Below are 22,957 nucleotides of genomic sequence, written 5' to 3'. Positions count from 1 at the left end.
CGGCCCCCGGGCCTCTTTTACTTGGAGCCCGGCCCGTCACCGGCCGGGGCACCCCCGCACCTCACGAGGCAACAGCGCACTGCAGTGCAGTGCAGTTCTCCCTTGGACACCGCTACCTTGAACGGAGACAGGAAAATCATCCCTAAAATGTCTGCCCCCCCCCCCCGCCTTTTACCAGAATTACCCACCCGCCCAGTTTATCCTCTCTCACCCACCACTGGGCTGCTGCTTCTTTTCCCCCTCCCGCTCCCAGTACCCCAGCACAGCCGCAGACCGTGAAGCCGGGCCGGCGGTCCGACCTATTCGTGAGCCGGGGAATGCCCCCAGGAAGGAAGGGAGGGAGGGAGAGCCCCGGGGCGGGGGACGCTGAGCCCGGTTAATTCCCCGGCGTGACGGATGTTCCTGAGCCGGGAGGTCGCTGAACGGGGCGGCTACTCCTCGGAAGGCCCCCACCCCTTTGCCGGGGCCGGGCGGGGGGACTCTTCCCCGGGGTTCCTGCTGGGGAGGGCAGAGGTCCCTGAGGCGGGGAGAGGCGGGCAGGGGAGGGGGGTGGCAACTCTCCTCCCGCAGTACCGGCCGGGACCCCCCACCCTGCCTCGCCGCTCCTCCCGCCTGCGCTCGGCTTCCGTTGGCGAAGCGGGAGGAGGAGCGAGGCCCCGCGCGGCGGGCTGCGGCCGGCGGAGGCGGGAAACCCTGGTGAGGCGGGCGCGGCCCGGCCCGGCGACCCGCTCCGGCCCCAACAGCTGCGGCGGGACGGGAGGGCCGGGAGCCGCCGGGGGAGGGAGGCTGGCCCCGCGGCGTGCCGGGGAGCTTAGCGGCTCTGCTGCAACCCCCCCCGCAGGTATGGCGGCGGGCGGAGAGGAGAGCGGGGTGTGACTGCGCGGGAAGATGAAGCCGAGCGCTGCGGAGGTCGGCGACGGAGGAGCGCGTCCCCGTAAGCGGCGGGTCGCCAGGGGTGGCCCGGGGGGGACCTGCTGCTGGGGTAGCGGGGTGCAGGCCTGGTGCCGCCTCCCTGGCTCCCGTTCTGAGGGCCCGCGGTCGGCCTGGTGCCGGGCTGAGGCCTCTGTCAGGCTGGCGGTGGGCACGCCTTGGGCCGGCTGTGCCGGTGGTGGGCAGCCCGGCTCACCTCTGCGCGGTTCGGGGAATTAAACTGGGAAGGCAGCTGGCCAGCGGCTGTGTGGGAATTGGCTAGGCCGCTGCCGTGCGGACAGCTGCACCCAGGCAGGTCTCTGCTGGTGCCCGGAGCGCACACGGGAGGCCGGCTCGGTGCCGTGGGCCGGGGTGTTCGAATGCCGCCGCGCTGCCAGAGAAACTCTGCTGCGGCGCTACTGACTCACTCCGAGCTTTTGATTATCCCTAAGAAGTTTAATGTGTATTTCCCAATATTAATTTCAGTATTCGGTGTGTTAATTTTTGAGCTGCCCCGGCCATCACATGTGTGTGCTGCGTATAACACCGTATTTGAGCCCTGGTCATCTACAGAATTTCACTTGCACACCTGCTTATCATCTGGCTTTTCTGTTTAGATTCTGAATCAGTTACACTATCCTAAGCCTCCACGTTTTTCCATTTCTTTAATTCTTTTGGTCTCCTAGATGCTACAAAGCTGACTGCTTCACTTCTATGTGTTTGTAAGCATTACTCACAGAATCTCACAGCGTGGTGTCCTGCTCCCTCTCCCATCTAAGACTGTTTCAGGGAGGGAGAGAATACATGACAGAGGGACTGGTTTGCATGTTGGCTTTTTGTCTCCAGAAGAGGCCGGCTCACTTCCTGCAGCAGCCCTCATTGTCTGTTTTGAGCTTCTACAGAAGAGAAGCAACTAGAAGTAGGGTGTCAGTCGGTGAGGAAGAAAAGACAATGTAAAACTAACTGTGCAAGTCTTGGATGTTTCTGTCATTAGTTGTAAATGGATTCCTGTGGAAGTATGTAAGAACAGAGAAGGTATAATTGCTTTCACCTAACAATTTTATACAGCTATGTTTAGCTACAGGGAATTCATGAGTTGCATGTCACTGCTGTGCACTTAGGACTGCTCAAAGTATTCCTTTTGCTTGTACTTGTGCAGCCTCCCCTAGAAATCACATCTTAGTGTCAACAACACACTTTGGCAGCAAACTACACAGGGTTGCCCTGTTGCGTGGAGAATATATTGCTGTTTTTCATTTTGTACCTGACTCCTAGTTTTGTATGGGGCCTCATAGCTCTTCTACTGGAATAGGCTGTTTAGCTGTTCTCTCTATATTCTTCTAGATATATTTTTTAATATCAATATTCTTTTTCCTCTGAATCCTTACTTTACAAACTGACAAAGTCGTAATCTGCAAGGTTGTTCTTCATGCCTTTGACCGTCCTTGTCACTCTTGCAGGCTGTATTTAAGATGTAGAAGAGTCCTGCATTTATACAGTGGCATAATAAAATTACGCGTTTTATTTTCTGTTTCTTAGCAATTTTTATTTTTTCCTCTTTTGCTTACTACTCAGTGGTAAGCAGATGTTCTCGTAGAACTCTACCACTCTCCAAGATTTCCCTTGAGAAATGAGGCTTATTTCTCAAGCAGACTGAGTTTATTAATTTGCTTATTTGAATGTCTAGTCTAGCAGTTGGGCCTGTGTGGATAGCTCTGTGTTGAGCATCAGGGAAGTTCATCAGCGCAGTTTCATTGCTGTATGTGGTTTCATAGTTTGAGAATAAAATTCACTGGGACAGAAAGAGTGGTCACACCCAGAATGGTTCTGAACTTTGAGCTTAGTTTTCCTACATCTCAGGTGGGTGCTCAAAATTCAGATAAAGAGTAGGATCTAGGTCTTGCATTTTTTGGTGTTTCAGTTACTTTTGACCATTTTTTGTTCTAATAAGTCTACATGAAACCTTTTTGTTTCAGATGAAGGAGAGACAGATTCTGTTCTAAAATGGTGTTGTGATTATCAGTGACACTGCAGGTAGTGTCTATACTGCAGTACAGAGATAGCAAATACTTGCCAAGCTGGCTGAGAAAACTGATGGCATGGTATAGCAAATGAAATAAAAAGTCCATTTTAGGATATGATTTTAAGAGGAAACTTCTAAGAGCTATATGTTGCATTATTATTCATGCCCTGGTTTTGACATGTTTAACATGTAGCTGTTTTTTAAAAGTTCTGTATTGCATGGAAGCTTGCCTTGTCCATTTCCATCATTTATGAGTTTTCCTTTTTGAAAGGAAAAAAATAAACACAGTTCACAAAACACAGTCCTGTTTGAATTCGCTTTTCTTTTTGCAGCAGATGGAATGCAAGCAAAAACAGAAAAGATAAGATCTTCTCTGAAGAATGTGAAAAAAGATACAGGAAAACCAGAGAAGCTTAAATATAAGCCGCTCACTGGGAAGGTGTTTTACCTCGATATTCCATCAAATGTGATCTCTGAAAAAATAGGAAAGGACCTCAAAGAGCTGGGAGGGGTAAGTTAATGAGCAGAAACTGTTACGAACCTGGAAGAAAACCTGCACATGTGGAATACCTTTTACATGTTCTTTGTGACTGCATTTTAATGTTACTTGTATTTTGTATGTGACAGGATTTTAATTTTTTACGTCTGTTGTAATGTTTAATATGAACAATTAGCTTATCACCAAATTATTTTGTGGTTTTTTTTCTGGAAGCTGCTTTGCTAAATGTAATGAAAATGTTGATTATAAAGGTTTGCTTTCAGTTGATTATTCATATTCTTAAAATTTTATCCAAATTTAAGAAGTTTCGTTTAAGGTGATTTTTTTTTTCCTGCTGCTTCAGACTATATTGACACATTTATGTGTTACAACTAAAGTTGTTCAGCTAAATCTGAAAGAGACTAGAGGAAGTGTTTTGCATATGCTTACTAAATGTCAGTAACTTCATTAAGTACTTTGTGCACAGTGTGTTAATGAGTATTTTTAGTCTTACTTCAATCATAAATTTTATAAGCATCTTAATTTTTTTTTTCCCCTAAATCTCTCTTCTGTATGGAAGAAACACTTTGATACGAGCAAGTACAGAATATCACAGTAATACACAAGCAGTGCAATTACTTAGTCCACTTTAAAGTGGAATATTTTGAATTAGTATGGATGAATCTTGGTAGTTAAAGTATTGTTAACCACAGAGGCAGAAGGGGTCTGCTTAAATTGCTAGCTAATTTGAAAATTGCATTGGCAATACTACTGTGACCTCAGAGGAGCACTGAGTAGTTTTATGAAATTGACGCTTGTAAATCAAGATGCTGTCTGAAATTATAGTAGGGGCAAGGAAAAGCAATAATGAGGTTTCAAGTTAAATGCATCTCTTTAGATGTAGCATTAAATTAGTGCACGTTATCTTTTGTCTTTCTCTCTAAAACAGAATTTTAGGAATTCATGTGTGGAAGATAAGGTTGCAAGTCAAAGACTGAAAAGGAAGTCTTTCTGTTTTATTCTGCAGAGCACGTGCCTAAATCTGAGGTGCCTAGCACTTTCGGGATCAACTACCACATGTGTTTCTTTGTTACTTCTGTGGAGTGCACTCAAAAGTGCCTCTCTTTGTGTCCCAATTCTGTAAGAGGTACATAGAGCAGAATTGGAAGGCAGTTTCAAGCTTGGTGCCTGTGTGATTTGTGTTTTCCCTACTGATTGGTAGAGAAGAGGAAAATATGTAAAATGGCAAGAAATAATAAGGCAAGTAGAGTTGATAATCACTCAGCGGTTGGTAACGAAAGACTGAAGGACCAAAATGGAAGAGAATAAGCATAGGACAACCACATATTTTGTCTTGCTGAGTATGAAAATATTATGAATCTGCTTAAGCCAGAGGAAAGATGTCTAGTTAAGAACATGAGGAAAAACTTCTTTACTTTGTGGGTGACAGAGCGGTGGAACAGGCTGCCCAGAGCAGCTGTGGAGTCTGCTTCTCTGGAGATACTCGGAACACGCCTGGACGTGGTCCTGTGCAACCAGCTCTAGGTGCCCCTGCTTCAGCAGGGGGGTTGGACTAGTGATCCCCAGAGGTCCCTTCCAACCCCTACCATTCGGTGATTCTGTGAAGTCTTCCACATTTTTGAGAGGTGTTACGAATACTGCAGGTGTGAATCATGGTAACTATCCTGAAGTTTTTCTGCTGGTTTTAAACTCTGTGAATTTATAGCTTCTTGCAAACTGTGAATTACACTTGCATACGTATGCCTTAAAGTTTAGCTGAATGTTTCTGTGTATTTTTTGTTATCTAAAATTCTATAAACTCATTTTCCTTGAATTACTCCGTTATTTCTCAATGCAGTGTTTGAATTCTTCTATTTGGAAAGTATTACAGCTAGAGAGTTCAAAGAGTAATAATAATCGAAACAAAGCAAAGCTCTTTTGATAGAGATTACAAAATTAAGAAATTGAAATTAGGATTTGTGACCGGTAAAATGCCACTACAGCTTCATTGTAATTATCGTCCAGATCTTCAGAAAATATCGTCCTGTTAATTCAATCTTTTGGAATTTGCATTACTGTAGAAGTTTTGTTACTTTTCTTTAAAGTATGCAATGTAAAATTCAGTTACGGATTTATTGTCCTGAAATCATTACTTGCTTTATATCTTTATATTTAGAGAGTGGAGAGTTTTCTTAGTAAAGATATCAGCTATCTGGTGTCTACTAAAAAAGAGGCAAAATTTGCACCGACTCTTGGTCAGATTTCTCCTGTTCCTAGCCCAGAATCTGCACGTAATGGAGGAAATAGTTCGCCTCATCCTAGCAACCGAAAAGATCAACGTGATGGAAGTTCAGTTAAGATAGTAGATACAGTAAGTTTCTTAGTAATAATACTGCAAATCATGTACAACCCATGGGATATGCTTTTAAAATTTTTCTCCTATTTTGTTTCCTGAAGATGGCAACAGTTCCTTGGGTGAATAAGGTGGTGGGGTTTTTTTGTTGTGGTTTGGTTGTTTTAACAGATCAAACATACTTTTAGGCTGGTTCAGGCTAACTGGTTAAACTTAACTAACTCAAACTGATTAAGCAAAGTTTCAAAACCTAATTAAAAAAACCCGAGCTTTTTTCTGAAAATAAACAGACTATGCTAAAATCTGTTCTAAGATAGTATCCCTGCCTTGTAATCAAAACATTGACATTGTTGTGTTTGACAGCTGGATCAATATGGATAGGCTTGCGATGGCATCCAGTGGTTCCTGTCTCTTTAGCAACACAGCCTGTTAATGTCTGGCTGCTGTGATGTTGTTGATGCAGATATCTACAGAAGCAGTTGTTGATAGTAGTTCAAGGAAATAATTAAAATGGAACATGATGAATATTCAGTTTTTCTGAGCTCTTTCTTAGAGGATCACATTAATTGCAGAAGTTAGTATCTGAATTTGTGCAGGTTTACGTGAAATTTCTTCCATGGGCAAGTCTTGCATCCGTTCAAAATACAGCTGGAAACAACTAGCTGTACTATATACATGGTACTTATTTAGAAACGTGACTGTGAGCCAGTCTGTGGGTTGGTCTTTGCATTGCAGGTGAAATCACCTCATATTGCAAATAACCTGGATACGTAAAGGCATGCTTATTATGAAAAAACAGCATACTGTACAAAGGGAGATGCACCAGTCATAGAAGAGAAGGGGATAAGACGGAGGCTATGATTGTATTTGTGACTGTTAGCTTAATTTGGCACGAGTTCAGCTGATGAAACCTCATCTTTTGGCATGTGCCACTGGCTGCTTATTCCCACCACCTGTGTTGTTCCAGAGCTAACATTGCTTTAGCCATGCAGTGACCTGCTTTGGCCGAAAACAACTATGTGTTGGGTCTGGGTTTTTTCTTTTCACCACCTCCCTCCAACTGTATCAACCCTAACCTTGTGGGGAAGATGCGAATTAGTGAAAAATAGCAGTACAGTAAACAAGAGGAGACTATTATAGCTAAAATAAGTGTTTGTTATCGACAATGTAAATTGTCTTACCTTTTGTTTTTTTGAAATGAGTTCTAACTTGCTACAAATGTTTTTCTGTTTTAATATAGGTACGTATGAGCAGAGGAAAATCCTTAGTTGAAAAAGCAATCAAAGAGCAGGTAAGCCAAGTAACCAACGAATTTGTGCCTGAGAAACTCTGGTTTTACTGTTCTAGAAAATAAGCAGTAGTAAGAGTGTTCTTAGTTGTCTAAGAGAGGTCCCTTGTGGAATGTTCAAGCAGAAGCCGAGGGATTGTCCAAAGTAAAACTGTCAGGTCATGCTTTCTGGTACTTTCTGAAGAATTGAAAGTCTAGAGAGTCTTATGACCAGTATTATAATTCATCAGGATTACTATTACAGGCAGTACTTGAGAGATGCTTGTGAAGTTAAAGTAAATGTGTAAATTCACTGTCTTCAAAGCTTACTATAAAACGTGATAGTAGAGAAGTGTTTTGGCTTTATGGAAGATTAAATACGATCTTTTGATGGTGAAGTGCTGTGAGATGGAGATGGAAAAGTCAGTTGGGGAGAATGATAGTCTTCTGGCAAGAAGCAAAGCATCTGTGCTTTAATCTCAGCTTTCATATTACATGTTGTAGTATATTTGTAGCAGTATATATTGTTGTAGTATATATTCTTTTACACAATCTACCATATATTGCTTAAAATTATTAATATAATTTTTTGTTTGCAGGACTTAATCCCCTCTGGTAGCATACTATCCAGTGCTTTGAGTTGGGGAGTGAAGATACTTCATATAGATGGTAAATATTTTTGCTTGATAAAGCCTGACTTGAATTTATAACATTCATTTAATTATTCTTTTGTTGAATTCAAAATATTAAAAATGAAAAATTACTTCAAGCATAGAAAAATAAACTCAACTGGGTTAATTCTCTCTCTTTTTGCCAGATGTTAAGAATTACATTGAACAAAAGAAAAAGGAGCTCTACCTAATCAAAAGATCAGGCAGTTCTTTCAAAGATGTGGTAAGTGGCTCCTTGCCATTTGTGAAAATGCCGTTTGTTTCATGAACAGAAAACACAGGTGTACTAAATACTACCTACTGTGAAGCTTACAGCTTTTATTTTAATAAAGTCTTGCTCATGTCCAGTTTTCACAGACCAGTATGTTTTATGAATTGATTTAAAAACAGTCTTTGAAAAATAGAAAGTATTAGCGATACATTTCAGCATTACTCAAAAATAAATTCTGTAGTAGCATTAAATCGTGTGTAGACCTTTGCTCTTGAAAATTATATCTTAAGAGTCAGAAGTACTGAACTATAAGAAATTTCCATTCTGTCTGCCTCAAAAATAATAATTTTTTTAAAATGTAGCTTGGTTTTAGTGTGGTATAGATTGTGGTCAAGTTGCCTCATATAATATTCCCTAACGACACAGTGATTAGAAACTTGTTCCTTTTGATGGACCATTTTGAAGAATCACAGTTACATTTCCTGAAGAAGCTGTCTCTAGGGAATCTCTGTCAGTTACTCAACTCTGCACCTTTCCCTTTGTAGTCTTTTAAAGAACTAGCATAAAGCATCTTTGAGGTATTCTGCCAATAGTGTGGAGTTGGCATGTGAAATCCTGATTTTTCCGGATTTTAGTGTATGATATAGTGAGACATGGAAACTGTTCTAGCTGCTTGTGCACTCTGTCTGCAGTTGCTCTGTGATTTTAATTAAACACACAAAGTTGTACAATTAGCTAGTCCGGGTGGGGATCTGTGATAAGTAAATGGAAACATACTGTCTAGTGTATGTTACGTTGTTTTGGAATGCAGTATTGGCTAATTATTGAGGCCACATGAAATCCTCTGCTAAATCATCAGTGTATCGGTATTCCTGGATAGCAAGGTGGGATTTTTTCGCAAGTAGTGTAAAATACAAGTTTGTAACTTCACCAGGATCAAGTGCAGCTAACAGCTGATGCTCGAATGTAGACTTTACTCTTTTCTGAAGACAATATACTGGTTTTAATTTTAATCTTAATTGCTTAAAAAAACCTCTCACACCTGTGTAAATCCATTCAAATGAGAAGAATTGTTTTAATTGGAGAATGATCTGCAGTTTTTGGTGATATTTTACAGTTTGTAGTTAATTGGCATTTATAAAGTGTTGTAAAAATGTTATCCGTATTTAAGAATCAACTTTCAGCCATGACAAGGTATTTTGGGGGAGGAGAGAGAGTAAGTGTATAGATTTACCTGTGTGGATTTTTTGTTTGGTTTTGGTTTGTTTTTTGAGTTGAAGTGTCTCAAGGAGAACACTTATTTTTGCAGTGTAGAAATAAATATTTATTTGGGAAACGTCACCATATTTCTGAAGTAGTAATGAGCTTAGTTTCCTGCAGATTTTATCGTGACTGTGTATGAAGTCATGATTAACAATGGGAGACCCTCATAACTTGAAATTAGCTACAGCTAATAATACACAGCAGAATAATATTCACAGGGGTTTTATAACTTCCCTCTTTTTTTCAATAGGGAAAACAAGTTACTGCTCAAAAGTCAAGAAGTAAGTATTTCAATATTTGTAGAGGTTTCTGTTTTGCCTTATTTCCAGAATGCTTAAAAATGTACTACAGTTCTCCTGTGGTCAAGTGTGCTGCTGTATTCTAATTCAAATGTCTAAGAAAAGCATGTAGAAAAACTTCATGCAAATCAGGAGTTTGTCAAAAGGTGTACATAATGAGTTGTAAAATAACGTCTGCTTATTTATTTGACTACTGGAGTAACTTGCCTAATGAAGAAAGGTGTTTCTCTTTTAATTTCCTTTTCTCCCTCCTTGAGCAGGTAGACTGAAAAATCTGTTTGTCAAGGTGGAAGATAGAAGTCGGTAAGTGTTCTCATCATACTTTGTCATGTGGTTCTCAAACTGAGTAATTCAGAAACATTTAGTATGCCTTGAGGAAATGGCCTTCAGATTTCAATTTCCTGACTTTAGATGCCAGGCATACTGTCCTCTTATTACAATAAAATACAAAATTTTCATATCTGCATGCTCTAGGTAGGTGTCTGTGTTTAGCCGCTGAATGAGATTGAGCAAGTAGTAGTATAGTAGGGAATACTTGCAATGGGTGATGGAAGTGGAAAGTTAATATGTAGCTCCAGTTTGTAGGTCATGAGATTGGGTTCTTTGGATTGCTTTCTGCCAAGGGCCATATGAATGAAGAGGAAACCCGGAAGCTTTGAACCTTGTCATCTTTTGGTAGATCCAAATCCTGTAGTCCTAAAGGCCAGTAAAACTTTGTTTACTGAATTCCAGTCCTGTTATTATTTAGAGTTGAGTCCCAACTCAATAACATTCATCTCCGGCAGAGACTGTTTCGATGTAAGGAAAGGGAAGTTGTGATAGCTAAAATCATCCCTTGAAATTAGGTTTAATTTCCTGTTCAATCATTTCTTTTTAAAAGGTGGGGGGGAAAGCTATTAACCTGATTTCAATATCCACAGTAGCATGAAATCTGATATTTCCAGCCTTTAAAATTTTCACATCTTTCTGGTCCTGTAATCAGTCAGACCTGGTTGTGTGAGGAAATACGTTTTGCCAGAAGTTGGGAGAACAGTGGATTATAAAAAAGTGCAGTTGTGCACAGCATGTTTTGCACCTTTATATTCTTAACTGACTTCTGCTTTATGATCATGTTTGTGAGCTCCCAATTCTTTGACCTGATTTCTTTGACACTTTCCTGAGTTAAAGAGAGTTCTAAACCTGGCCTTACAGTGTGAGTTGGTGAAATAGGTATGAGGGACATGAGGATAGTGGGGAGAATTGGACAAACACAGCTGTAAGTACAATAAATATGTGTGACTTCTGAATATAGCTGTGTACTAAACACCTGAAACACTTTTAAATGTTTATGTAACATAAACAATGTTTTTTAATGTTTAAAAGTTTATGCAACGTAAGTAACAGTTCAGAAGCAGAACAAGATGCTTAGCTGTCCCAGGAATGTTTTCCAGACTTGCAGTTTTTCTTCTGCCTGGATAGCTTATAATAGTAATGTGGAGAAAAAAATCAGACTGAACTCTGGCATCAGCATTTCAGTCAAATGATTCAGTATGTGAACTTTTGGCATGCCCTATTTTAAACATTTTTTAATATATTCAGACTGCTGGTATGGTTGCTAGTTCTGATCTCTCTGAGTACAGTGGTGTGCAGGAAAAACATATTTCTGGAAAACGAAAAGGTTAGGGTTTATATTTTGAATGGTGAATTGATTAAAATTTGTCAAAAAGGAAGCAAATGGTAAAATGGAAAAAAGAAAACCCAAACCTTAATGCCTTGGATGTTAGGAACTGCTATAGCTGCTTCTCAGGAACACAGATGCACCATCATCCAAATTGTTCTTGGTTTTATTGGTTACCCAACTCCCAACAATAAATGGGCATGAAAGCCATAGCCCAGGGAATGGTAAACAGCTATGGAAACTCAAGGCCAATCTATTATGAGAAAGTATCAAGTTTATAGGAAGGAATGTCTTGTTCTAGGATATTTATCTGCTTAGCATTCTGTGTACCTTATATGTAAAAGAGAAACACTTTTGAAGATTTTTGACCTGATTGTAATTTTTGCTGTGAACTTGTTTTTCCATTTCTGATGGTTCTAATGCACTTGTTTTGTCTGATACAGCCACTACCGACCGTTTTATCTGCAGTTACCCACTTTTCCGGTTCTGAACTACTGTGTTCCAAAACCGTTTAGTCCGTTTGAGGTGGATAAGAAGCATCCTTCTGGTCAAAAGCAAACTCAGTCTAAACAGAGGTTTGTTGAAGACTTGTTATTGGGGTGTGAATAGGGGAGAGGGCAGTTCTCTAAAATAACTGTTTTCTACAGTAATTGCTCTGCTTCTGATTTTGTGTGTATTTAATACTAATATCCATGTCTCATCTGATGTATTTGCTGCACTGTAACTGTTGGTGTCTGTCTGTCTTTCTGTGCCCTCTTTATCTTGTCTTTAGTCCTTTTTTTGGACATACAGATGCATACATCCAAAAATGCGGCCTTCTCCTATCACTGTGGGTCAGCATAAGATATTTTTTTCCTTTCTGCCACTGGTTTCTTTGTCCTCATCTTGGATGCCATCCAGTAAGTATTTTACAAGAAGCGGATTTCGTAAGACTTTATCTGTATTTGTCAGTATAGTGCTAAAGTAAGCAGTTAAAAATGTTTAAAACAGTGATATTCAGTCATAGTGCAAAGTCATTGCTGATAAAGTCTAATTTGTAGAAATTAGACTCTGCAAATATTGCCTTCGCTCTTCAGAGATGAAAAGTGGATGCCAACTGCCCAGTAGCATTGCAGTTGGTCTTACAGCAAGTGTCTATACGATACTTTTTGGCATTCAGGCTCTATTCGAGCACTCCAGATGCAGTTAGAACTTTTGGTAAATCAATTTTACGATTTGAAAGTACTTAGAAGGCTCAATTATCTGTTTTTTGGTGAATCAAGCTATCGTTTTGAGCTGCTTCTACCTAGCATATGTGGAGTATTAACTATTCTTTCATTGACTTCTAAAATGGATCCATGTGAGAGAATAAAGATATTTAGGTGAAAGGTAGCTTTGCTATACGCAGAACTTTCTGTATCTAGTAACTTCTGCTGCTTTTTTTGTCCTTGAAGTCTAAGACTTATTTAGGTGTGATACTTGTTTTCTTTACAAAATAGCTTCTCCACTGTTCAGGTTCTGTCCAGTCTTCACCATTATTATAATGCTGGAGGTTTTTGGCAGATGTTGCCATGATGAATTTTTTTAAATTTTTTTATTTGCAATGAACGTAGCAGTATGAAAAAGCAAAGCAACTCTAATACAGCAGTAACCCTTGCAATAATAAGGCAATTTCTGATGATGTCTCTTCAGAGGAGTTTAGAAAGGCCCATTTTTTTCAAAGCATGAAAAAAAAGAAAAAAATAGGCGATATTCCTTTCATTTATATGGATTAAGGAATATGATATATTAAAAATTTCAGGAGTTATGTTTGAATATTCCTATTTAATCTTTCAGATTGACACATGCCAAAGAGGTACTTAGGTGGGAGTTTATTTCGTACTCAATAGGTAAAGGTGAGGAATGTCAGTTTCAGGAGAGAGAAGGGGGAGTGCTCACTTGTTTTATCTCCATCTGGGAGAACAGCTTGTTGAAGCGAAGTTGTCAGTTCTGTTTGCTTCTGCATTGGGCAAGACCTGCAGACATTACTCAATCTTCAGATGATAAATTCTGTTGCCTATATCCTGCTTTAGTGGTTCTCTGTGATTTTTACAGTTCTGAAGAGGAAAGGTGACAAGGCTAGTGTAATAGTAAAAGTACACAGTTAGGTAGAGCCTGTCTGGTGGGGCCCAAGAAAAGCTGGGGCAGGTGTTACCAGTTTGGACTTGTTGATTGAAGGTGATTGTTGAAAACACTGTACCCTTATGCAGAGCTATACATTGCTTTGCTTTGTAAGTTAGAGATTTTTCAGGACAGGTTTTTTGATGTAAAGTTCTGAGCTTGCATCTATGCAGATACTTGCTAAAGTCTGTCAGGGTGATTTTTGGCTAGGCAGGGAGATGGCACTATTCCTCTGAAGTAAAAGGGAAGCGGAGATCGATGGTTTTGCTTTACCGCTAGCATATGATCCTTTGGTTTAATAGTGAATTGCAGCAAACAGTAGCTTTCCCCAGATGAGGACTCTGAAGGTCATGGAGTAGTAGCTATTGAAAACCTCTTTGTGTTTTAATCTCCAGGAAGAGCTTGAGGTTCATTTCCTCGTATTTCCACTTAGACTGTACCTAGAAGAACAGGACAAAATGGCGTTTGGTCAGCATATTCAAAACCTGTATATAACCAACAAGTGTGACTGTTCTTTACTTTTACCAAAGAATGAGAGGTCGTCTGTTCAATTGAGTGTTTTTGCTGCGTGTTTTCTTGGCATCAAAAATACTAACAGTTGATGAGATGCTAGAAAGCTTTTTACTTTTCATTCTAATTTTGATTTTAACAAACCTCCTTTTATCAGCTATGCACAGAGATTTCAATATGACCTTTGGTTTGTCAAGTGAGATATTTTTGTTGGGCAATTTTGTGTTGTTTATTCTGAGTCAGTGATAGTAGTACATGTGTACTAACCTGGATGTTTTATGCTTACATAATAGTGTATGGGTCTGCCTGTCTTCTTGCAGAAAATACGTTTTTTTCATTAAAGCATAATTTTTCTCTCTTTGTTTTTGCTAAGCATTGACAACCATAATGTAAAAAGCTTGAGGGGAAATAAGGGGGAGGTTATTTTTTTTTCAGTGAGTAAGAATGAACATACTGTGAGAGGCAAGTATAGAGCTCAGCTTCATATTTGAGACTCATTAACACGTCTTCTGTTAACAGAAACAAAACAAATAGTGACAAGGACTGTGCAACTCCTGTTCAGCTCCCTCAGAAGGACAAAAAAAAGAGAGGATATTGTGAATGTTGCGGGAAGAAATATGAAGATCTACAAACAGTATGTGAAGTGTCAAGTATATGCTTTGATACAGTCGTATCTCTTAAGTATGGTATCAACAGTGGTTTCTACTTGCTAGTTTAATCTATTTTTTTGTCTTAAAAGACTCTGTATGTCCTAAAAAGCAGCAAGTGGGTACTTTTTTCCCTTGGAGGTTCAGTTCTTGATTGCTACTTCTGTGTTTGATAGCTGAAGGCACTACTAGTTCATGTCTTGGAGACACTGGTAATAAATTAACGGTACTTACTTACTGCTCCATGCCATGCTGTTGACTCGTATATTCATATCTGTAGTATTAGATTTGTTTCATATTTTTTCTTTAATTCCAGCATCTTGAAAGTGAACAGCACCAAAATTTTGCACAAAGCATGCAGTATCAAGTTGTTGATGATATAATCTCGAAGTTTGTTTATGAGTTTGTTGAATACAAAGATGATGCAAAAAAAATAAAAAGGTAAGTTACGTGTTCTAGATAGACTCTCTGAGTTAAGACACGGAACATAAAGATACTTAGTTCTGAAATTGTGGATCTGGTACAGAATAAATTAATATTTTTCAGTCTGAAATAAATCACTGAAATTTGCAATGTAGTTGTACCTGGCAAATCAGTTCTATAAAGCAGAAATTAGGAAAAAAAGAAATTAAAAGTGCAGATGGCATCGCGGGAAGATGAAACTGAAAGGAATTGCCAAAAGTTGTCCTACCTATCCTTCAGCTTCAGAAAAGCAAGCTCTACTGTACTAAAATACTGCTGACAAAAGGACAGCAATGTCTGGACATCTTGCTCTGAAAACTTTCTGTCATTCTTAGTAGCCGAAGAACAGCAAATTTTATCCTCCTCAGTCAATCTAATCTCCTTGCCAGTGGAAAACCCTTTTCTAGTCTAATCTAGATCTTCCTATCTATACTCTAAGCCTCTTAGCTTCTGTCCTTCCTGTGCTGCACAAAGAAAGCAGATTTTCCTTTCTTCTTTGTAGCTCAAAAGCTTAAATGGGCAAGGAAGACTTGTTTCCTGACTTGGACTGTAGGCACCAGTCACTTTGTTACTTGGAACAGTAACTCAGTTCAGGATTGATCTTATTTTTTGCAAATGAGTCGGGAGATAAGGAATAACTTTCTAATTTCTTTAAAAAAACGAAAAAGGTATTGAAGAAGTAAAAATATTCTTAGTGAAATCAAAGGAAATGCAAACAGTCAAACAACTGATAGTCTAATGAAGGCAAGCCTGTATTCCTCTTGTGATTTAAAAATACTGAGAGTGATTAGATTGGAAATACTATGTCAAGAAAATAATACATAATTATGCTAATTTTATGAGTATATATTGTGCAATATTTGTAAGTATATTCATTGCATTATATTCATTAACTTCTTTTGTTCTTAGTATCATTGTGAATTGAGATTTACTACAGTACTAGAGTACTAACTTCATGTATTTTTAAAACAATATGCTGCAGAAATCAATGAGAAAACATCAAATTCAAATGTAAGGCACACTGTTCCTGTAGAAATAGTGTGTTGCTACCCTAAATACATGTTTCCTTTAAAAGTAAATACAAAAATGTCTTTGTTAGTTCAATTGCTTTTCTAGAATCAGTTGCATGTTATCCATGGTTTTTTCAAGTGTTTGTTAATAATTTCAAATAATTTCATTGTAGGACAAAATGTAGTACAGGATATTTTTCTCCTATTATTGGAAAGGTAACTAGACCAGAAGAGCTGAAAGAACGACTGAAAAAGCAGCGTATTTCTTTGAAAAGTTACTCGTGGAAGGATACGGCAATGCAGGCACTCAAACTGGATCGCCAGCCTGCAGAAGTACAACCAAATTCTGTGCCAATACCTACCGCTGCTTCTAGATCTGTCTGTTCAGTTCTTTACTGTCACCTGTCACAACCTTCAGAAATAAAAAGTAAGTTCAGAAATAATGATGAAAATACTAAAACTGATTGCTCCTGTGCTGCAAACCTAAGAGAGACTATTGTATCATCAAATTTCATACAACCACCCCCTCAGAAAGATGACAAAGCATATACAGAGAATGTGTGTCGAGCTTATGAGCCATTCAGTAAAGAAATACTGGAACCAGAAGTAAATAAAAAGAATTTACAGTGTTTACCAGAAGGCACATGTACTTTATATTCTCATGCTCAAGTTACAGATTTTAGTGAAAAAGACAAAAACCTATCACAGCCAAAACGAAAATTAAATAATGCAGTAGTTCTACCAGCAAAGTGTTTGAAAAAAACAGATGCCAATCCTACGTTTGTCCAGAAACATCGTGGTTTATGTGATAATCATCAGCAGATGCAGCACAGCGTAATTCTGGAGGCTGAGGTATCCGATACTGCTGTAAACAAAGAACTTAATGAACTGGCTGCCAGCACTGCACACAGTTCGCCATCTGGAAAGCTGCACAGAAAAGTGAAGCTTTACTTGGGGAGAAATAAAAGAGAAACCCGGAAACAGAATACAGAGTTATGCATAAAGTATACAGATGCACTGTCTCTTCCTGAAGAGAAGAGAACTTCTTGTAGCTCACCAGTGCAGGCCCTACTGGAATTATTTCAGACAAGTGAAAGAAACTCAGAATTTGGAGGTTTTTCGGGTTACAGTGAGAACAAAGGTTCAACTAGCACAAAAGATACATGGGAAGGGCAGAATGCAAATGTTATGTGGTCGTTATTTTCCTCTTCATCCTCATCCCAGTTTGTTGGATTTTAATGCTGCTTTATTTAATACAATGATTTTCAAATTTAAGATTTTATTCATGGAGACTTTAATTGCTGTATTATATGTACAGATGGTTTGGTTTTCAAGTTTTTTAATGCAAAAATTTCTGTTTATGTAAATATGAAAAATAAAACAAAGGTTTTCTGTTCGTTTGTTTTTTCTTAAAAGGTACTGCTTTATCACAGCTAGTAAAAGGCTCTGACTCCAGAGTTGGGGTTTAATTAATTGCTAGGCAAAACCAGTAAGTATGATGCAGCTGCATTTGGATGGAATAATTTTCTAAAGTCACTGATTTTATGGTGTGTTCTAAATATCCACATCATAAATAACTGGATGTTCCATTGTAAATAAGGCGGTCCATTACTTACGGACTACTGATAGTTTGTGGAGATTTGGTTGCTTCTCTTCCTATTCATTCTGCTGCTGCTTTATTAGAGAATGCAAAAAAAAAAAGTCGCTTTCTTCTGCTGAAATTGTCTTGGGGAACCTGTGTAATCACAAAGAAATAGGATTAGGAAAGCATGTGTTACGGTTGTTTTTGCTACTCTGACATTTATTTTTAGACTAAAACTGGCTGTATTGAGTATTTCAGCAAATAGAAAAGCAGTAGATATATAACTTGATTTTACTTCAAAAAAAACCCAAACACCAACAACAACAGAGCAGCAATGATGACAACAAAACAGCCAATAGGTTTCTGATTGACTCAGGTCGTTTGTTTGATTTTTCTTTCAGAGTAGGCCACCTGTCTGATTGGGTTACTCAGAGAGTACTTTTAATACTGCAAATCTTTACCAGAGCCGATCTCTTTCAGAATTTCCGTATCTGTAGATGAGTGCAGGGCATGAGTATGGAATTACAGGAGGTAATTGCAAAGCTTTCTTAATAAATGTAAGTGCCTTAAGGTCATACAAGAGATCTAAACCAGCAGAAGTTACTCTCATTAGTTTTTGCATAAATTACTTGTTTGCATTTTTATCTCGTGCCCATTTAATATTCTCAAACTGACTCTGTCAGTGTTCTTACGGTTAAAGTGCTTTCAGTCGTTGCATGCTGTTGTCTGTCCTTTCCAGGATATTTTCTATGAGAGGTAGGTAAAACTCCTTGGTGTGCAGGAATGGGTGAGGAAAATGTCATAAAATTACTTGCTTTCAAAGAGTGTGTGAATTGGGAGCTTAATGATGAAAGTGGCTGCTTAGGGCGTTGCTGTCACTTTAAAGGTGCCATTCCTCGTTCCACTGTTTCTGTAATTGCCTGTACAGTCTGGGAAGAACTGCTTGTGGTCTCCGTCTTCCTGGTCACTTCTGGCTTGATTCAGAGTTTCATCTGTTCTGGATTCAAATCAAGAAAATTATATAAAAAGCCATTACAGAAATGAGCAAAATTAACATTTTACGAAGGAGGTAATCTTGATTGTGTATGTCTATATATATTTTGCCTGTAATTTAACAGCATATAGTGTTTTAGGAATGGGGTTTTAGATCAGAACATTGAAGCAATTACTTTGTTCTTCATTTTGAGTGACGCTTCAATGCTAGAAGGATTGCTCTCTGATTGGATGAACGCAGTCTATTTTAGGAACAAGTGTTTGTCCATTTTGCTTCTCTTGAGAATGTTTTTGTTTTGGGGGGTTTGGTTGTTGGTTTTGGTGGGGGTTTTTTTGCTTTTGATTCAGCACTAAAGTCTAAGAAAAACTTGTGTTTTTCCCCTAACGGATTGCAACAATCTGTCAGTAGGTATCTCTTGCTGACGTCTCCCTCCTCGCGTCCCCGAGACACAGACTCCCCTTAGTCGATGTGGTGGCCTCCATCTGACTGGAATGTATATGCGTGGTTATTTATATAGATGAAGATCATTGCAATAGTTAAATGTTGAGGAGAGAGGTAGTCAGCGTTAGTGAGTCTATTCATCAGGCAACCAATGTGTATGTTTTGCATGTTATATGATTAGATGCAATATTAGAACATGTTAGCGCCCACGGGCACTGTAAAGAGGAGATTTAAAGACATGGGAGTCTGGCTTTAGAGTCTTAAGGGAAAAAAGCTCAGAGGTTTCTCATTAAAACGTGAAGGTTGCTCACTGTAATGCAGAACAAGATAGAAGAATCACTGCTACTGGTTGCAAAAACCACTTCTAGTCCTGATGCAGATTTGTTTACAGAGGACCAGTCACATCCGTGTGTGCTAAGAGTCCCCTTTGTATGTCGCATGTGCAGACAGTGTCACAAGCCACAGTAAGGCTATTAACTATTTCTAAAACAGATTTATTCAGCATGTTGTGTGCAAGTAATTATATTACTATTTGAAAAAATAACAGTAACATTTGTCTGTGTCTCTGGCTTCCTCCCAGAGAAGAGAATGAGTATTTTCAAAATCTGTGGCAGATATTCTGAGAAATGTCAAACAGTTCAGACAAACACTACCACAAGTACCTCTGTAGGCACTAGAATAAAGGTTTAGCATTAGAAGTGCATGTTACCTGTAAGTACATCTTTGTGATAATTACATATTGTATAATCACAGTTTGAACTCATTCTTTATAAGTACATTAATTTCTTCTAATGCACTTCATTTTTCGATTGTCTGGCTTTCTGTGGATTTTTATAGGTAATTTTTATATTCTATTCAAAACCAGTTGTTAAGATACCAACTTGGTTCCTTTTCGTGGTGGAGAAACTTGGAGCTATATTCCCATACTCTGTGCAGCATACATTTACACACAATGTGGGATTCAAAATTTTAATGAAGCGCCCAAATCTTGACTGTTACAAAAAAGTGAAAGCTTTAACCCTTGTGTAGAACAGACACTACTTTGTTTTAAGGTCTGATTAAAAAAAATCCCCTAGACTTCTCCATTATAAAAGTTCTCTTATTTAAGTGATTTTCCTGTGATTTGTTTTTTTTTTCCCTATGCCCAGCGGCAGCGGGATCCTCGAGCAGTAATCTCTTGCCCAGCATCCTGCTGCAGAACACTTGACGCAAAGCGATGGGTAGGTGACTGGAAAGCCGGCCTTCCCTTTTGGACGCGGGGAAAAGGTGGCTGAGGAGCGCTGAGCATGCTAACATCTGTCCTGTCCTTAAGGGGTTGCCAATGTGCATTGAAGTGATTGAATCCATGTTCCACCTCAAGCTTGCAATGCTTTGGTGATCCACTGACGCTACCATTGTTCTGTGTTAGCTCCTGGTCTGTGATGTCACACGGTTTAGTTTTAGGTAGTCCTGTGAGGAGCAGGGAGTTGGACCTGTGGGTCCCTTCCAACTTGAGAGGCTTTATGATTCTGTGATTTTTCTGGAAGAAGAAAAAAATCTGCCCCCTGATGGGAAGGAGCTCACTGCTCAGAGGTGGCCCGTCTGCCAAGGTCCCGAGCAATGTCAACAAGCTCCCAGCGAGGTAAGACTAGGAAGTAAACATCAACGTTCTCTGCCTGATCTCCCAAACTTGGAAAAGCCATCAATAAATTAAAATATTATTTTTCTGAAGGATTAAGCCTGTCAAATCATTGATTTCTAACCAATGTGTACAATAAAAGGGGACTTCAGCCATGCAGACCAGGATTTCCTTCATTGTGATACAGATATATACATATGTGATATAGAAGTTTTCTGCAATTTATTGAAGTCTTCTGTTTTGAATTAATCTTCAGTATTTATCATAGAAGTGTTTTCCTAGCCAAATGGTAGAGGGATATAAACGAGAGGTTTGCAAGGAGAGTGACGTAAAAACTTTTTCAGCTCTCTCTTGGCTAATCACTTCTAGCACACACACTTTCAAAATGCCTTTGTCTTTGTATTAGTGGGCTGTATTTCAAAAAACAGTTTTAAAAATTATTCTTACGGTTAGTGAAGAGTTTGACCAAAATAGAGTTGGCATGCTGAGAAAGTACTGTATTTATGAAGCTGCTACACCTCACCACATGCCCTGAGCCCATAGACTGGATAAAACTGCATTCACAGTGACTGGGCTTAAAGCCTTGGCTGGTGGCTGGGCTGGTGAACCCTCCGCGTGTGACCTTGACACCAAATCCCTAAGTGTTTCTGGACAATGGCGATGGCAAGAGAAAAATGAAATGTATAATATACTGACCCAGGAAATGAGTGTGTAACTGTACTGTGTATCTGCCGCGCAGCGGGTGTAATACGGTCCCAAGGCCATGATTTCTCACAGAAATACTGACACAAGAAGCTGTGAAATAGCGTGCCGGCGGGGACAGTTTGGTCTAACTGAAATAACTGTAGAGGCTGGCTGCAGCCTGAAATGTAAGGATTTATGGCTTTTGAAAAAAAAAAAGATTGAAACATCATATTATTGTACTGAATTTTCTCTCTATAAATAGCACTTTCTCATTTTCTTTACCCACCTCACCCATGGTCCTTTCGATACCCTGCAGCAGAGTTTCATAAGCTAATTGTGTGCTGCCTGGGCAACTGCTTGAGGATTGAATGGCTGCTTCCAGGTAATCTTGTGTCTTGCCTGTAGCGTGTGACTGCAGTGTGAGCAGGACAGGGCAAAACTTACCAGCCACTTTCTCCTCAGAGCTGATACGTATTTTCAGATGCAATTTGTGCACTTAAAATTCCTGTCTTGATCCTGTCTTCAGCTTGTTGAACCATCAACAAGGCCAAGTGCAAGGTCCTGCACGTGGGTCAAGGCAATCCCAGAGAGAAGTGTGGCCAGCAGGTCGAGGGAGGGGATTCTGCCCCTTTACTCCACTCTCGTGAGACGCCACCTGGAGTCCTGCATCCAGCTCTGGAGCCCACAACATAAGAAGGACCTGGATGTGTTGGAGCAGGTCCAGAGGAGGGTCACGAAGATGATCAGAGGGCTGGAGTACCTCTCCAGGCTATGAGAGTTGGGGCTGTTCAGCTTGGAGAAGAGAAGGCTCCAGGGTGACCTTATAGCAGCCTTCCAGTACCTGAAGGGGCCTACAGGAAGGATGGAGAGGGACTTCTCACAAGGGTTTGTAGTGATAGGACAAGGGAGAATGGCTCTAAACTAAAAGAGGGCACATTTAGATTGGATATTAGGAAGAAATTCTTTACCATGAGGGTGGTGAAGCACCAGCACAGGTCACCTAGAGAAGCTGTGGCTGCCCCCTCCCTGGAAGTGTTCAAGGCCAGGTTGGATGGAGCTCTGAGCAACCTGGTCTAGTGGAAGATGTCCCTGCTCATGGCAGGGGGGCTGGAACCAGATGATCTTTACGGTCCCTTCCAACCCTCACCATTCTATGGTTCTGTCATTTTGCCTGTGTTGTTGTATGGCGGAAACAAATAGTGAGAAGCTGAATTTCTTTCCCCTGTCCTCTGCTCGCTTCCCTTCGTAAGACGATGGATGTAAGCCAGGTAAGAGCCGCAGGGAGGGCAACCCCGACGGGCTGAAACCCTCCTGAGGGCAGAAATGTGTTGGGTGTCCTGGCCGTTCCCAGCGCAATTCATATTGATCTGCATAACGGTTTGAAGATTATGGAGAAAAAAAAAGGGGGTTTTGTTGTTCTTCTTCCTATCTCCCAGGCTGTAACGAGCAGCGGGGGCTGCAGGGTGCGTCTGCCGCCTGCCTCGGCCACTCGCTCGGTCCCGGGGAGCGCGCTGTCCCCCTTCTCCTCGGGGGTCAGTTCGGCGGGGAGGGGCGGGGAAGCGCTCCGGCCGCCTCCGCGCCGGTCCCCCGCCCGCCAGACCGGCAGCGGGTGCGGCTCCGCCCCGGGGCTCCCCTCAGCCCCCGGGGGAACCGCGGTGCTGGGGCTTCCCCCCCGGTCCCGCACCGGTGCCTCCCGCCCTGGCAGACGACTACATTTCCCAGCTCTTCCCTCTCCCACG

At 40.4% G+C, this 22,957-nt stretch overlaps 1 protein-coding gene across 8 annotated transcripts; it reads left to right on the top strand.

The window, feature by feature from the left end:
- The first annotated feature begins 260 nt into the window (after positions 1 to 260).
- Positions 261 to 21,402, top strand: DBF4 (DBF4-CDC7 kinase regulatory subunit). Of its 8 annotated transcripts, none has more exons than XM_075419406.1 (13): positions 261 to 305; positions 842 to 934; positions 3,265 to 3,443; positions 5,587 to 5,781; positions 7,004 to 7,054; positions 7,630 to 7,699; positions 7,848 to 7,924; positions 9,426 to 9,456; positions 9,732 to 9,777; positions 11,575 to 11,706; positions 14,300 to 14,414; positions 14,744 to 14,868; positions 16,073 to 21,402. In XM_075419406.1, the coding sequence occupies exons 2-13, from the start codon at positions 889 to 891 to the stop codon at positions 17,136 to 17,138; spliced, it is 2,133 nt and encodes a 710-aa protein (XP_075275521.1). In that variant the 5' UTR covers positions 261 to 305; positions 842 to 888; the 3' UTR covers positions 17,139 to 21,402. The 8 variants fall into 8 exon arrangements, with proteins under 8 accessions (XP_075275521.1, XP_075275522.1, XP_075275520.1 ...); XM_075419407.1 differs by lacking the exon at positions 261 to 305 and adding an exon at positions 359 to 414; XM_075419405.1 differs by lacking the exon at positions 261 to 305 and adding an exon at positions 612 to 696.
- The last annotated feature ends 1,555 nt before the right edge of the window (positions 21,403 to 22,957 follow it).

The sequence above is a fragment of the Opisthocomus hoazin genome, chromosome 4, assembly GCF_030867145.1.
Source record: "Opisthocomus hoazin isolate bOpiHoa1 chromosome 4, bOpiHoa1.hap1, whole genome shotgun sequence".
NCBI lineage: Eukaryota > Metazoa > Chordata > Aves > Opisthocomiformes > Opisthocomidae > Opisthocomus > Opisthocomus hoazin.
The sequence above is the reverse complement of the archived record's forward strand: the minus strand, read 5'-3'. Positions and strand labels throughout refer to the sequence as shown.